Source organism: Euprymna scolopes, chromosome 14, assembly GCF_053919585.1.
Source record: "Euprymna scolopes isolate OS-2025 chromosome 14, ASM5391958v1, whole genome shotgun sequence".
Classification (NCBI taxonomy): domain Eukaryota; kingdom Metazoa; phylum Mollusca; class Cephalopoda; order Sepiida; family Sepiolidae; genus Euprymna; species Euprymna scolopes.
In genome coordinates this window covers 150,500,707-150,515,786 of record NC_136495.1, presented here as the reverse complement: position 1 = coordinate 150,515,786, position 15,080 = coordinate 150,500,707, and the positions used below count along the sequence as shown (strand labels likewise).

The 15,080-nt window shown below is 33.8% G+C and overlaps 1 protein-coding gene across 3 annotated transcripts in view; it reads right to left on the bottom strand.

Moving 5' to 3' along the window:
* Positions 1–471: 471 nt before the first annotated feature.
* The window catches only part of LOC145293291 (elongator complex protein 4-like), a 328,271-nt gene continuing 313,662 nt past the window's right edge, over positions 472–15,080 (bottom strand). For all 3 annotated transcript variants that reach the window (XM_080139896.1, XM_080139898.1, XM_080139897.1), the window contains exons 7-10: positions 13,453–13,622; positions 11,177–11,285; positions 5,421–5,527; positions 472–830 (exon numbers count right to left, since the gene is read on the bottom strand). In XM_080139896.1, coding sequence (XP_079996022.1) covers positions 711–830; positions 5,421–5,527; positions 11,177–11,285; positions 13,453–13,622 — 506 coding nt within the window. In that variant the 3' untranslated portion in view covers positions 472–710. The remainder of the gene's footprint in view (positions 831–5,420; positions 5,528–11,176; positions 11,286–13,452; positions 13,623–15,080) is intronic.

Here is a 15,080-nt window from a genome sequence, read left to right as displayed (position 1 = left end):
GATAGATATTAATTGAGGTAATACTTTCAGGGTGATCCTAGCCAAAAAGGAAAAGCTCAATATTTAAGAATAGAGCAATATATAAGTTTAGCGCTTAAACTTAAATTCTGAAAATCAAAATATAGACACATATTCGAGTTAAGAATTTATTGTTTGACAAAAGGAATATATAGAAGAGGGTTATGTTAATTTCCTTAATCCATGGATTTTCAAAACCAAAAACTTTTTTTAATATTTGTGTCGAAAAGCAAACTACGTGTCTATTCAGAGCTGAACATTTTGCTAACCACATTTCATTTCCCCTGATGATATGAGCCATTATTGAAATTCCATGGATTAAGGAAATTAACATAACCCCCTTCTATATATTCTTTTTGCCAAACAATAAATTCTTAACTCGAATATATGTGTCTATATTTTGATTTTCAGAATTTAACTAACCACTAAACTTATATATATAAGATGAAGTTTCATATATATATATATATATATATATATATATATATATATATATATAAAGAAATTGGTTTCTTTGTTCTACTGATCATTTTAACATCCTAAATCGTCGTAAATTATCTGCAACAAGTAATAGTAAATACTAGTTATCTCCCTTGGATAAAGCCCAACTCCCAAATAAACGGAACTTTAAGGACAGCAGCAATATTTTCATGTGAAATGTTTGTGTTTGACTTGAATTCAAAAAGAAACTTTCAAAACTCAAGATTTTTTCTTCCTGAACTGCTACATCCCATTCCTGTGCTTGATAAGATGGCTGGATGATCTTCAGGTCGACTGGCACTAACAGACAAATCTGGAGGTAAATGCAGTTTCTAGAATTGGTGGAATGGAGGAGAAAAAAAAAAAGAAATCTATTAAGCAGAGCATGATAAATTTATTTAATAGTTTTCAAAAGAAGAATAAAGAAGAAACTCAATGGCTTAACGATAAAAATACTTCAAACATCTTAACACTTTTTTTTTTCAGTACGTCCATGAAAAAAAAGAAAAAAACAAGATTGCATCATTTGTGAAGTTAGTTTTTGCCCAGAATTTCCCCTATATTAAAAAACGAAAATAAACAAAATCTGAATGATGCACATACATGTGATGAAGCAAAATATCATATTCAAAAAATCACCTGGTGCTACCAGATCAAGCTGTCTATTGGCTTCCTGAGACGAAATGCACTTACATTGATGTTCCTTTTTGTTTTTCTATTCTCTTTTGTAAAACTTATGTTCTACAAAACCAAAACCAAAAACAACAGCCCCCTTCCCTCCCCCCCTTTTTTCTTCTCCTACTTCCCGGTCCTGGATATGACCTTAAACTATATCCAGTGGTGAGGCTCCAGCTTGCGGGCTTTGGGGAGTGTGGAGCCACCCTTTAATTGCCATTCCTCCCAGGTCCACTCTGACCTGGAGTGATAGTACCTGTTAGGGTCCCAACTATGGGTTAAATAGAAACCGACTTGAAAACAACAAATATATTCTATTAAAAAAATTTTCTTCAAAATCTTTGGATTCGGCATTAAATAACCTGAAAAGGGCTGATATGCCGTAAAACAAAAACAACCAGCCAATCAAAAAAATCACGTAAATTGATCAAGTAATTTTATTTTTATAAATAAAATCATTTTTATGAAATTACTACGATTATATTTTTTTTATTGGAATTTTTTAGTTGAGTAATTTGTATATTTATTTATTTATTTGCGGACTGTTATCCTCATCTTTATAGTTGTTGTTTCACCACATTCCGGCCAACTCATCCTCTGGCCTTCTTCAGGTGATTAACCGCGACGGGTTAGGAATGCTGAGTCTCTTAACTGTATCCTTAGTAATTACTGCCTTCCATAGTTGTTGTTGTCTCATCACATTTTCGCTAACTAATCCTCTAGTCTGCTTTGGGTTGTGGCACTCTATCGTAGTGCCTCCCTCTGCTTGGCCAAGTGGTTATTTGGCCGTAGGCGGAGGAATACACAGCAATGCAACCCCATAATCCCTTTTCTTCTATCAACCTCTTTTGTCTGGACCGTCATGAGGTGAGCACGCATATTTCTGTCTCTCCGTAAATGAGGGGGGGCACCCCCTCCCTTAACACTAGTTAGGGTAGGTTAGTTAAGTTTTGAAGAGCTTATTGTTTAGTTTTAATTGTAAAAAATTAATTAGAATTTGTATATTGTATTGTAATATATATTTTTGTAAAATATATAGTTAAGATTATATAATATATATTACAATTGTGTCGCATGTCGTTTTTTGTGTCTGCCATAAATATTTTAAGTCGAATGAGGCGGCCCTAACAACAAAGGAAGAAGATTCCAGCCAGAATGCCACCAGAGTGACCTTGAGAGAATAAAGGAGCTACACACCTACAGCCAACATCTCACATATGATTTTTCCTTTTGATACTCAGACCCTAATGGCTGACCCATCGTCACATCATCATGGGACCGTTTCTAAGACATTTAGTGTAACACGTGGGTCGGTCACATGCTAGTAACCGGCTGATCGTGTTATAGGGTAGGATTGAAACTGCTATCTTCAGACAATGTTTACCTGGAACCGTAGACATTCAATGCCTTTATCCACAGCGGCACGAGCCCTGAAGGGCAATCAAGGTTGGATTTTTGATCTTATAAATCAAATTTTTTGTTTTTTTTTTTGGTTTTCCATTGTCGAGTATGTATTGAATGGAATATTATTTTATTATTGGAATCTTTTGAGAGGAGTAATTTGTATATTTATTTATTTATTTGCGGACTGTTATCCTCATCTTTATAGTTGTTGTTGTTGCTTCACCACGTTTCAGCCAACTCATCCTCTGGCCTTCTTCAGGTGATTAGCATTCCTCTCTCATCGTGGTTAATCAGCTAAACAAGACCAGAGGATGAGTTGGGTGAAATGTGGTTCAACAACAACAATTATAAAGATGAGGATAACAGTCCGCGAATAAATAAATACAATAGGAACACGTAGGAATTACAAAATATATCTGATAAGTATGACTTCTGTTATTTCTCTTTGTTTAACATTTTTTCAAAATAACAGGTGAGACTGTCACCCCTCATAAAATTTGATTTTGTTGTTTAAAAATAAAATTATTTGATCAATTTACATGATTTTTGGAATATGATATTTTCGTTTGGTTGTGGGTATGTACATCATACAGATTTTTTTTTATTTTTGTTTTTTTTGGGGGGGGGATTCTGAGCAATGACTGTGAATTTTATGAAATTGAGGCGCTTGTCTAGAATCCATAAAAAAAGAAAAATAAACAAGAAACTCATGTACGTACCTGTGATAGAAAGAAAATATTGTATATCAAAAATCACATAAACTGATCAAATATTTTATTTTTATAAAGAAAATCATTTTTAAGCAGATTTGAATTTTTCCCATGCCTCTCTATGTTAAGAATGGCTTTCTACAATCCTGCAAAAGTTAAAATTATTGAAGTTATCTTCTTTGTTCCTTCAGACTGTTTTCAAGATGGTGTTCCGAGATAGCTCCTTGTTGTTTATCCATAAAATGTGATTTTCTTTTTTTAAATAAAACTACTTAATCAATTTACATGATTTTTAGCGAATGATATTTTCTTTCTGTCACAGGTACAGACATCGTACAGATTTTGCTTTATTTTTTGATCCCCCGACAAAAGGGTGGACTTGTAAATTCACCCTTGTCTATTTGTCTGTGCGCACTTTTCTCAATAATTATGCCTTGGAACTTTTGGAAATTTTGCACACACATTAATCATGATATGAGTAAAAAAATAACAGAACGAATTTTCTGGAAAAACTCCGGTTGCCTCCCTAGAGGTGCATTTTGGGTTAAAATGGCTAAAATTGACACTTTTGTGCTTATTAAAAAAAATTGATGCCTTAGATTTTATAAAACGCTTTGAAAAGTTGTAACTAACTGATTTCTATATAATTTTGTTTGTCCAATAACTCTTGGCTGTGCTTAAAGGGGTTCTTTTAGGGCTAATAAAAACACTTCCTTTTTGGGACTATTTTACCATATTTGTCCAAAATTTTCTGTGTATGTCTATTAATCAGCTTTGCATGGTGCTGAACTCAAATTTAAATATGTTAAGGCTTTGGGGATTTTGGAGGCTAAATGGGGAGGGGGGCAAATGCACCGTTTGTTCATTTTAACCATGATTTGACGTCACCTGGGGATTTTTGGGGCTAAATGGAGGAGGGGGGGTGCAAATGCTGAACTTAGTCATCTTTTTTATGCCTCATTCACTGTGCACTTACAGGGGACCATTCATGCTTCACTTGTTTTTTTTTTCATGGGTGTGGGGGATTCTGGGCAAACACTAAAATAGATTATAAAATTTACATTCCTCTAAATTTCTTGTTCAAATTTTGATGAATCAATATTGTATTGTTTAACATAAAGGGCTACAAAAGCGTTCAATGAGCAACGTCTTTGATCCACTACCAGTTGTCTTATCTAGCTGAAATCTTCCCTGTTCAATAATTTATATCTCCATGGGTTATGTGGCAAATTACAGCTCTGAACTAATTGCGCTTTCTGATTTACAGTGTGATTCCTATGTAGAGAAAAACTATTGTATCAAGTTTTGTTGCTCTACTGCTAAGAGAAGTCAAGAGCATTACTTATTGAACGCTCCTTGTACTTAATTTTGTTTGCTTAAGATGTCCATGTTTAAAATGATATCAACCTTTTAAAGACACCTCATACAACAATTCATTTATTTTCAGAAAGAGACTTTTTTTTCCTGACCTTTTCTAGTTATATTGTGAATAGTATTATCATTGATACAAGATTAAAAACAACATCCTGTATCTTTACAAGGTCACAATTCGCCAATGCATGGAATAGTGTTACCACATCGGGGCTGGTGCATCTAACACTAATCTCTCACTCTTAAATAGAGTCTAAAAAAAGAGTTTCAAATCTAATAGGTCCAACACTATTGATCAAGCTCCAACCTCTATCCCATCTCCACAATGTTGCATCCCTGGGTCTGTTTTATAAGTACTTTAATGGAATGGCATTGACGAACTCAGAACACTTGTGTCCACTCAACATACATATTCCCGACTAACCTAACAAACAGCAAAATCCCACCTCCTCACTGTTGAGATGCCGAGGAGAATTCTATTCTAATAATTTATTCTTTCCGACAGCTAGACTTTGAAATTCCCTTCCTGTTTTTCTGACTGTACTAACCTGCAGAAGTTTAAATGAAATGTGAACAAACATCTAGCTACTTAGCTCCCTACAGTTCCATGTTAGACACGATCCCAAATAATAGCCCTTTGTGTTAATATGTCTTGTTTAGGTGAAAAAGAGTAAAAAAAAAAGATTTGTTTTCTTTTGAAATCAAAATAATTTATAAAAAATAACAAAAATGAAACAGTCAAAAAGTCAAAAGTAATTTTACCTCAATCACCAGCTTTTTCCGTCTAACTTTAAATGCCCAGTCAGTCACATCCGGCATCTGACACTTGAAGGAATTAAGTTTCGGCAACTGCTTTATATTTAATAAACCTGGCAAGAAATTAAACAGTTATTTGTTGAAACAAAAACTGACATTTTGGTACTTATGTAAAAGAAGAACTGTGTTATTAGCAGAATTTTCCGGACAATTTATGTAAAATGCCAAAAGATACTGAAACACTGAATCAACGGAATTGCAGCAGTCAACATCATTTAAGAAAATATTTATTTGCTGTCATTGGTTTATTATAAAAAGAAATATTTATCTTGATTTGAACAAAAAATCATAAAGAAAAAAAAATATTATTTGCTATTAGTTGTATCTTATTAAAAAAAATAAACATTTATTCATGAAACTTATCTTACAATGAGTTTTTTCTTGATCTGAATTTTACTTTTAAGTTTCATAAAAAATGTGCAATAATTATTCACTGTATTTTCTTTACAATAATAAAAACATGCCGTTTTCATTTTTTAATTAATTTTTCATTGAATTATCTTTGTAATAAGTAAAATAATATAATCTTCATAGAAAAAAAATGGCCAGTGTTTGTATGTAAAAAAAAAAAAAAAAAAACTTTCATTCAGCACCTTCCTACATTTTATGTGAAGTGCCAGGAAAATTCCAATGATAGCACATATTCTGTATAAGTACCAACATTTTCTGTGAACTAAAAATATATTTTATACAAGGTTACATTTGATCTGTTTATTTTTTTATGGCATATCAACCAATTTTGTATTATATTATATGAAATGTCCAGCTTATAAGAATTTTGCTTTAATTGTGAAAGATCTTTTAAATTAATTTTCCAAACTTCAAACTGTGTAGTTCAGATGTTGGAAGCTTGCATGGAAAGTCAGACATTCTTTGAGAGAAGACATATTGATATATGTTGTTTCCGATAGAGAGGTAAATCTCTTAAAATCATTGTAGGAAAAAAATGCAAGATATAAGCCACTTTGGCTTAGAAATGAAAATCGACCAAATGATGGTGAGATTATTATTGCAAAGGGATGGGTAGATAAAATAATTGAAGTTAATTGTTTAAGTGAGTTAATTTTAAAGTTGATCGTTCATGAGAAAAGATTCACAGCAATATCTATTTGTGGACAACAATATGGTTTGAGTGGAGATGTGAAAGATGAGTTTTATGATGTATTGCAGCATCCAGTAAAGTTGATGAGAAGGAATTGATGTAGCAGGAGATTTCTCAGCAGAAGAAACATCGGAGCAAAGTTTCTTTGATTGCAGCAAACTCCGTTGTTACTGGACATATGTCAATGAGATGATGGCTCACATCGATTCTGAGCATCTTCACCTGCTGAACATGTCCCTGGTCGTGTATAATGCCAAGCCGTCTTGGAATACGGAGAAACAAATGGTGTTTCTTGTGAGCCAGAACGGTGGTGTTGATGTCAAGACTGAATGAGAAGCTTGGTGTTGAATCTTGAGCAGATCAGGATTTGGTCGCGTTCTTCAAACACCAGTTGAAGGTCAAGATCAGGACTGATAAGAAGAGATTACATCGTGCGGCTTTTGACCGATGATCGATTAAGGTAGTGAGCTTATGCGTATGAAGAGAAATCAAGTTAGAGTATGTATTCCCTGCCTAGGTATGGCGCACGGCTCCTAGTAGTGGCGGACCCCAGTCCCAATAAGGTAAGCCTTATTTCTCTTAGCTAACCAAGTGAATGGTCCCCCCTTCTCCTCTTCCAATCGTGAACTCAAAGTTGCTCCCACCCTTCTTTTTTTCGCCTCTCGCTCTTTTTCCCCAAACTTGGAGTGAACTCTTCCCCCAACTCCCTCATCTTTTAGTTTGTCCCAAACTTAGTTTTTTCAAACCCCTTAGGGATCGACCTGCTTATTTCCAGTCTTCATCAAGTCAGAAAACAGTGGACGGTCTGCCATCTAGTGAGGTTTGGGATGGCCTTACTAATAACTTTTTCTTTCTTATGATTGTTCCCCCACCCCCACCAATGAAATCTTTTTCTACTCTGGTTAAATTTGTTTATTTGTATATATTAAAAAAAAAAAAAAAAAAAAAAAGATCAATCTTTTTTATATAAACATAATAAAAAAAATATAAATATAAATATATATATATATATATATATATATATATATATATATATATATATATAAAATCAATTTGCTTTGGGAACAGTAAGTAGGACAGCCCGTGGAATGATTGTTGCGAGAACCTTAGCTAGGGATACTCTGTAGACATGTAAAAAGGTACAGTGGTAAGGATGACTTCAGACGCCCTTCCCATACTTTGAATTGGCCTTGTGCTTATTTGTTTATTGTTTGTTTAATATTTGTAATTTCTACATTTACAAAAAATATATGATAAAAACCGCAACTGAATCCTTAGCATATTTCAGCTGTTCCTGGTTTCAAAGTCAAACACCACAAACATGGAGCCAGCCACCAGTTCTATGACTCTCCTTGCTGTTCCTATCCAAGTCTTCAGTTGGCTGCTTCTGCACTACTTCCAGCATTCTTGCTCAGCAAAGTCAAAGAACATGACCAAACCAGCAGAGTCTCCTTTTAAGAGGAGTTTCTGTGATGCTGGTAGTGTTGCATCTTGCATGGATAGGTGGTTTAGGATTTGCTTGGAGAGACTGATGCATAGGCAGTACATGTCAAAGATTTCAAATGCTTGAAGATCTTTACACAGGGGTTGAGTTTTGCAACTGTGTGTTTGGTATTTTCTTGAATTTTATCTCTTGGTGAAACCACAATCTATTTTGGAGACAGCAGTAAACTGCACAAGCGCAATCTCATTCTTATTCTGAACTACTTAACTCAATAGTGACTCTACTGGAAAGGAGGAAGTTGAATGACAGAACGTTTGTGTTATAGCCATTGATCATCATATCCTTTGCATTATTCAATGGATATCAGGGTAAGTTTTGCTGAGGATAGCAGCTCTGTCTGCATAATCCACATCAGTAACAAAAACAATCATGTCTAACTTGCATGCCACTAAAGTCCATCACAGCTAATCGAGGATCCTGTTAATAATTTAGTTGAAAAAGTTTTGGGAGACAACACAACCTTAGTGGACACCAGTGTGCATTTTGAAGAATTCTAATTCCTCTCTGTAACAACAGACTTGTGTGTGTGTGTGTGTGTCTATAGGATGCATTTTCAGGACCCTTAGTAATAAATTAAACAGGATCGCCAATTTATAGGAAGGGTTACCAATTTACAGCCTTAAGTAAAGAAATAAAAATAAATTCAGGGAAAGATGACACTCAATAAAGAACATGGAATTGCTGAGTTCATATAAAATAAATGACATTTACGTGAAAAAAGTATTAAAATAAAATGTTCCGACATAAATGTTTTCCTGTGTTTGAACATTTTAAATGAATGATTATTGGTGTGCAGATTTTGTGTGTATGGCACAAGGCTTGAAAGTGCTGACTTTTATGATAGAGGTGCCGCAGGAGTGCTTGGAGTCAATATGGCTTATTTCCTGGTGGAAACAGTCCGTAATCCATATAAGTGAATGTGTGTGTGTGTGTGTGTGTGTGTGTGTGTGTGTGTGTGTGTGTGTGTGTGTGTGCGTGTGTGCGTGTGTGTGTGTGTGTGCGTGTGTGTGCGTGCGTGTGTGTGTGTATGTGTGTGTGTTCTCGTATTGTAAGGACAGTGGTTTGAGATACGAATGTTTAAAAGGAGGGTCGGGTTCTCCTTAGATATGGTGAATTTCCATAATGAGTATTTTGGGTTTTTTTGTGATACAAAAGCCTCTGCACTCTCCTAAGTGCATGGTGTGGGCTGCAATCTCTGCCAGAGGCATCATCGGACCAATCTTCATTGAAGAATCTGGCGCAGCAGTGACAGTCACTAAGGAGCGGTAGTGGAGGTCCTCAAAACCTTCAAGAGTGAGCTCCAGACCATCTACCCGTCGCTCACAAGCAAGTTCTGGTTCCAGCAATACTTGTAAACATTCGATACACAAGAAGTGAAGTGGAATTGAAGGTTAAGAGAAATTATATGCGAGAAATATAAGATAATGATTGGAAATAGATGAGACTTAAATGTGGAGAACGTATATTTAGATGCCAAGTATATTGAAGTTGTTCAAAAATTTTGTTACTCTGGTGATTTCAGCTGAGGAATTACCTCGGCTCCAAAACCAACAGAGTATGGGCCGTTTTTTAAATGGCCCATACTCTGTTCACTGAGCAATGGCTCAAATATTCTATTGCAGTTCTAGGAGATTAACCCTCTTAGACTGTTGCCTTCTATCTTTTGGGTGAACTAAGTTGATTGCTTACTGCTGCCTGAGGCGCCACTCTTGGGGAATGCAGACGAGGCTGCCTAGGCAATTTTTAATAAGCCTGAGTGCTTCTTTTTTAGATTCGCTGGCTTGACTCTTCTCCATCTTCCTGACATTGTATCACATTTTTCTGTGGTATAAAGGAAGTAAATAACACCATTGGAGCAAGGAAGGAACTTCAACTTCAAGGGAGATAACTTAATATGGTTCAAGGGAAATAACTCCTACAAACGAAATTTTAAAAAAGAATTTTTATTAATGTGTGTGTGCAATTTTCATGTGCAGAAATCGGCTATGTCCACTTAGCTTTGTCTTAAATTTTATCTCTGATCTTTAAAGTCAAAAGTTAAAAAAAAGAAGAGCTGCTGCTGATTGTTTTTATTTTCTTAAGTTATGCTTTTGACTGATTGGAAAATTGGATTTTTCATTCGAATTTGGGGTATTTTTAACACCAGAATAAAAATAAATGTTACAAAAGGCAAGATAAGTTACTTTACTATCTACTTGGCTAAGTTTATTTGTGTTTTATATATTTTAAAGCGCTTTTTTTGTTGTTCAAAACAAATCGTGTACTCATTCTGTTCAGCTAGACAAAGAAATATATGGCTGCACAACGACCTGTAAAATCATTCAAAAATCAAAAATTAAAGAAAATACTGGTAAAATATTACATTTTCATAAAAATTATTACATTTATTGAATGTATTTGTACTAGTTTCAATTTTCAATTTGTGAACGATTAACAAGGGTTCTTGTGCAAAGCTTATGGCAGCCATGTTTTTATTTTCGTTCTAACTGAACAAAGTGGATATTCAGTTTGTTTTGGACCAAAAAAACGCTTTAAAATATCTTAAAACACAAATAAACTTACCTAGTTAGATAAAAGAGTAACTTATCTTGCCTTTGGTAACAATCATTTGTGGCATTTTTGTTTTTTCACCCCTTTTTTGTTCTATTAACTGCAGTTTAAAAATATCCCAAACTTCTAACGCGACACATATTTATGGCATTGTTTATTAAAGATGAGATTGATTATAAATACCATACATGTTTTAAGTTCCTGCATTCCTAGTATTCCCAAATAGTCACCTATCTGGTACTGACCAGGATTAACGTTGCTTAACTTTGATGATCTAACGAGAACCAATGTGTCAACATGCTCATGCCACCATATAAAAGAAAATTGATAGGAAAAAAAGAAAGAAGAATTAAACAATTATATTTCTTTAATTTTTTCCATACTGTGTTTTTAACAAGATGATGGTGTCGTAAATGATAAAGTGGAACCTTGAAAGTTTCTCCATCTAATCGGAAAGATAAAGAAGAACAGTGTCTTTATCTGGCATTCAGGAGGCAAGAAATGGTGTCAAACTACAAAGGAATACGTAAAAGTCTTGTGACTTACCATGATAATCCTTGTAGAGGGGATTTCCTGACTTTTTGGAATCTGCAAAACTCTCAAGTTGTATGACAGTGTCAGAGAGTCTCTCGATTCTTCGTCCAAAGTCTGGATCCTTAAAATTACAAAAATAAATAAAACAAAGAAAATAATAAAAAAACATCAATAAAAAGATTATAATCATATACATTTTTATATGCTTATAGTTTGTCGATAATATATGCACTTTTTAGATATCATTTGAAATTTGAGCTATTATTAAAAATTTAAGTAAGCCTAAAATGATATTATTGGCACTATCAACAAAACTCCAACCCTTCTTCCATCGCCGCAATGTTGCATCACTTTGCTTGTTTTACAAGTACTTTAATAGAATGTGTTCTGATGAACTGATAGCATTTGTGCCCCTTTGAAGTACATACTCCCGACTCACCCATCAAGCAGCAAAATCCCACTGTTGAGGTAACTAGATGCCAGAAAGCCTTCTACTTTAACAGATTTCTCCTTTGAACTGCTAGACTTTGGAATTCCCTCCCTGTTTCCCTGACTGTACTATTATGCAGAAGCTTAAATGTAATGCAAACAGTTATCTTTCTGCTCAACTCTCTACAAAGTCTCCTACAAACATTATCCCAAATAATAGCTGTCTACATTCAAGTGGCAATATGCCTTATTCGGGATGAAGAGTTAAAAAAAAAAGTAATTTTTGAAAATTCATTGTACTAATACAAAGATGACTAGTTTCGTATATGTCACTTTCAATGATACAAGCAAAATAAATAAAAGACAGTTTAACATGATAAGCATAGTTTGCATTATTCAAACTACTGTTCTCATCTTCAATATTATTCTTATAGCAATTCGGATGATGTAACTGCCGACCTTCTTCAAGTGTATCTTGTTGAACTCAAGAATTTGTATAGAATTTTGAATGAAGCACTTTATTTAATCCACAGGGGTAGCTTGCTCTCATTCCATCGGTCATGACTGGTTATAAGTCTTAAATAATTTATAATTGTATTCTTAGTATTGCCTGCACTGAGGATTGAACCTTCAACCTCAAGAAGAGTGTCCTTTTGAAGTAATTATTACTTAGCACTTCATCCATTACACCACAGGTTCTTGCATAAATTATGTAAAGAGCTCTGTTCAAAATTCCGTATGAGATTTCCGAGTTCAACAGAAAGAGTTCAAAGTTCGATGAGATGCACCTAAAGGTTGGAGGTTAAATCGTGCAAGACCTTCCGAGAAAAACATCCAAGATCAAAACGGTAGTCTGAATAATTCAAATGATACAAAATGTGCATATGCATATATGTATATATTTTTTTTATTTATTATTATGATGATGATGATGATCATCATCATCATCATCATCGCCATCATCAATTTTATTTATTAAATATTTAAATATTTATTTAATATCTTTTATGTGCACAAAAGTTATCCATGACCATATTTCTGTGTATCACGTGTCATTAGCATGGCTAAACTTTTAACTTTATCTGTGCCTAAATCAAAACGTAGATTTCATGAACAAAGCTTCTTTCTTAGAAGTGCACGATTGTGGAACTCTCTTCCGTTTGCCTGTTTCCCACCTGACTACAACTTGGATGTCTTTAAGTCCAACATAAACAAATTCCTGATGAACCACTCCCTTAAGTAAGACACTTTATCAAATCTCTAATACTAACGATTACTACGATACTATCCCATTGATTACTGTACATGCAATAACACTTATCCCCGAGTGGCTTCCGGGCCTTGATAAGTGGTGACCATCATGTAAAATAAACAAAACAAAACACAGTGTGAACTCGTAAATACCCAATCAGCAACCTGATGTTTTTCCGCCAAGCTACTTTTAATAGTTAATAATAATAAATAAATAAATAATAATAATAATAATAATAATAATAATAATAATAATAATAATAATAATACATAAAAAAGGAGCGACACAAATAAAGCAAGGGCAGGTAACTCTCTCAATGCTTAGGTAAGTGTAACAAATACTACAGAATCGTTAATAAAATATTTTTAAAAAAGGAGATCTCACTCTCTCTCTCTCTCTCTCTCTCTCTCTTTCTCTCTCTCTATATATATATATTATTCAAGCAATACAAAAAAAAATGATATTTTATTAACTTGATTAATTGTCAAAAGAAATTGTATCAACGAAAATATATTAAAAAAAACTTATATTCCTTAAAAATTTTGCTTTCTATGAATTTATGTCAAGTGCAATAAAAAGAGAGAAACTGAAAAGTTTTTTTACTTACGTGGAAAATATGTGAAGGTACAGTGATCATTGCCACAGCAAATGCTGATCGCAGTAGGAACCGAAGAGCAATGAGGAATCTGGGTAATGTTATGTCCATTTCAGCATATGAGTTTTTGACATCACTAAGAGATAAATCACTCCATAAAGGTGATCCCACAGATTGCAACGCTGCAAATAAAAACCTACATTAATTCTTTCAAATACAAAGTTTTGAAATAAACAGCTCGGTTTTGTTAATAATATGAAGGTATGTAATAGATCAGAAGCGATTAACTTACAGTGGCATTCTATAGTGTTTAGGATTTTCGGTTCGTATCCAGAATTTAGCCTATATTAAAAAAAAAAAAAAAAAAAAAAAATCTGTACAATGTGCGTAACAAGGACAAAACAAAAATATCATATTCCAAAAATTATGTAAATTGATCAAGTAGTTTTATTTTTAAATAAGAAAATCGAGTTTTATGAGCATCCACAGACTGACTGACTGTTATTTTTTAAAAATCTAAAAGAAAACAAGGGCGATAACTCAACAATAATTCAAAATTGCAAGATTTATGTTGTAATGCCTACAAATTCCCATTAATCACTTAAAAAAATTTTTTATAAAAATAAAACTACTTGATTAATTTATATGATTTTTGGAATATGATATTTTAATTTCGTCATGAGTATGTACATCATACAGATCTTAAAAATTTTTTTGTTTTTTTTTAATATGAGAGGAATTCTGGACAAGAATCAGACTTTTTTTCTATTCATATAACATTACTTTTTCCTTATCCTAGGGTCAGACAAATTTTTATATTTCTGAAAGCTCAATATCCAATCCTTACAAATCAAGTCAAATGTCTTTAAATTTCACTATGTATGATCTTGTCTAATCACTTGCTTTCAATTTTTTGTACTGCTTTTTTTTTTCTTTTTTTTTTTTTTAAACAAAGGAGTCACTACTTATCAAGGTCCGGAGGCCACTCAAGGATAAGGATTAATGGTAGTCAATGGGACAATATCGTAGTAATCGTTAGTAGTTGAAATTTGGTAAATTGGATTACTTAAGGAAACGGCTCATCAAGAATTTGTTTATATTGGACTTGAGGACAACCATATTGTAGGCAACCAGAAAGCAGGGAAATGGAACAGAGTTCCACAGGCATGCAGCTCTAAGAAAGAAGCTTTGTTCATCGAATCTGTGTTTAGGCTTAGGCACAAATAAAGAGTGTGGAAAATTGATAGTGGTTTCAGCTGGATGAGTGTTTTACATGAACGTTTGGCGAAAAGGGGACCATATCTCAAACTAGCACTTGCCGTGAAAATAGTGATAAAGCAGAGACAGGCTCACAATGTCTCTTCCATGGGAAAGATGTTGCAGGGAAGAGAAAAGGGCATTCCTTACTAGGCTACAAAGTCAATTTTGAACTCTGTCAAGGCAGGATAAGATGTTTCTTACAGCTCTTGCCAAAATGTGGCAACAATACTCCATGTTAGGATGGACTTTGCTCTTGTACAGGTAAAAAATTGCATCGGCAGTGAGATATCTACTGGAGCAGTAGAATGATCCTTCCATCTTTCCAGTGACTTTTTGCGTAATCCTCTGACCTCTGTTCCATTTGGTTAGATTTAACATTG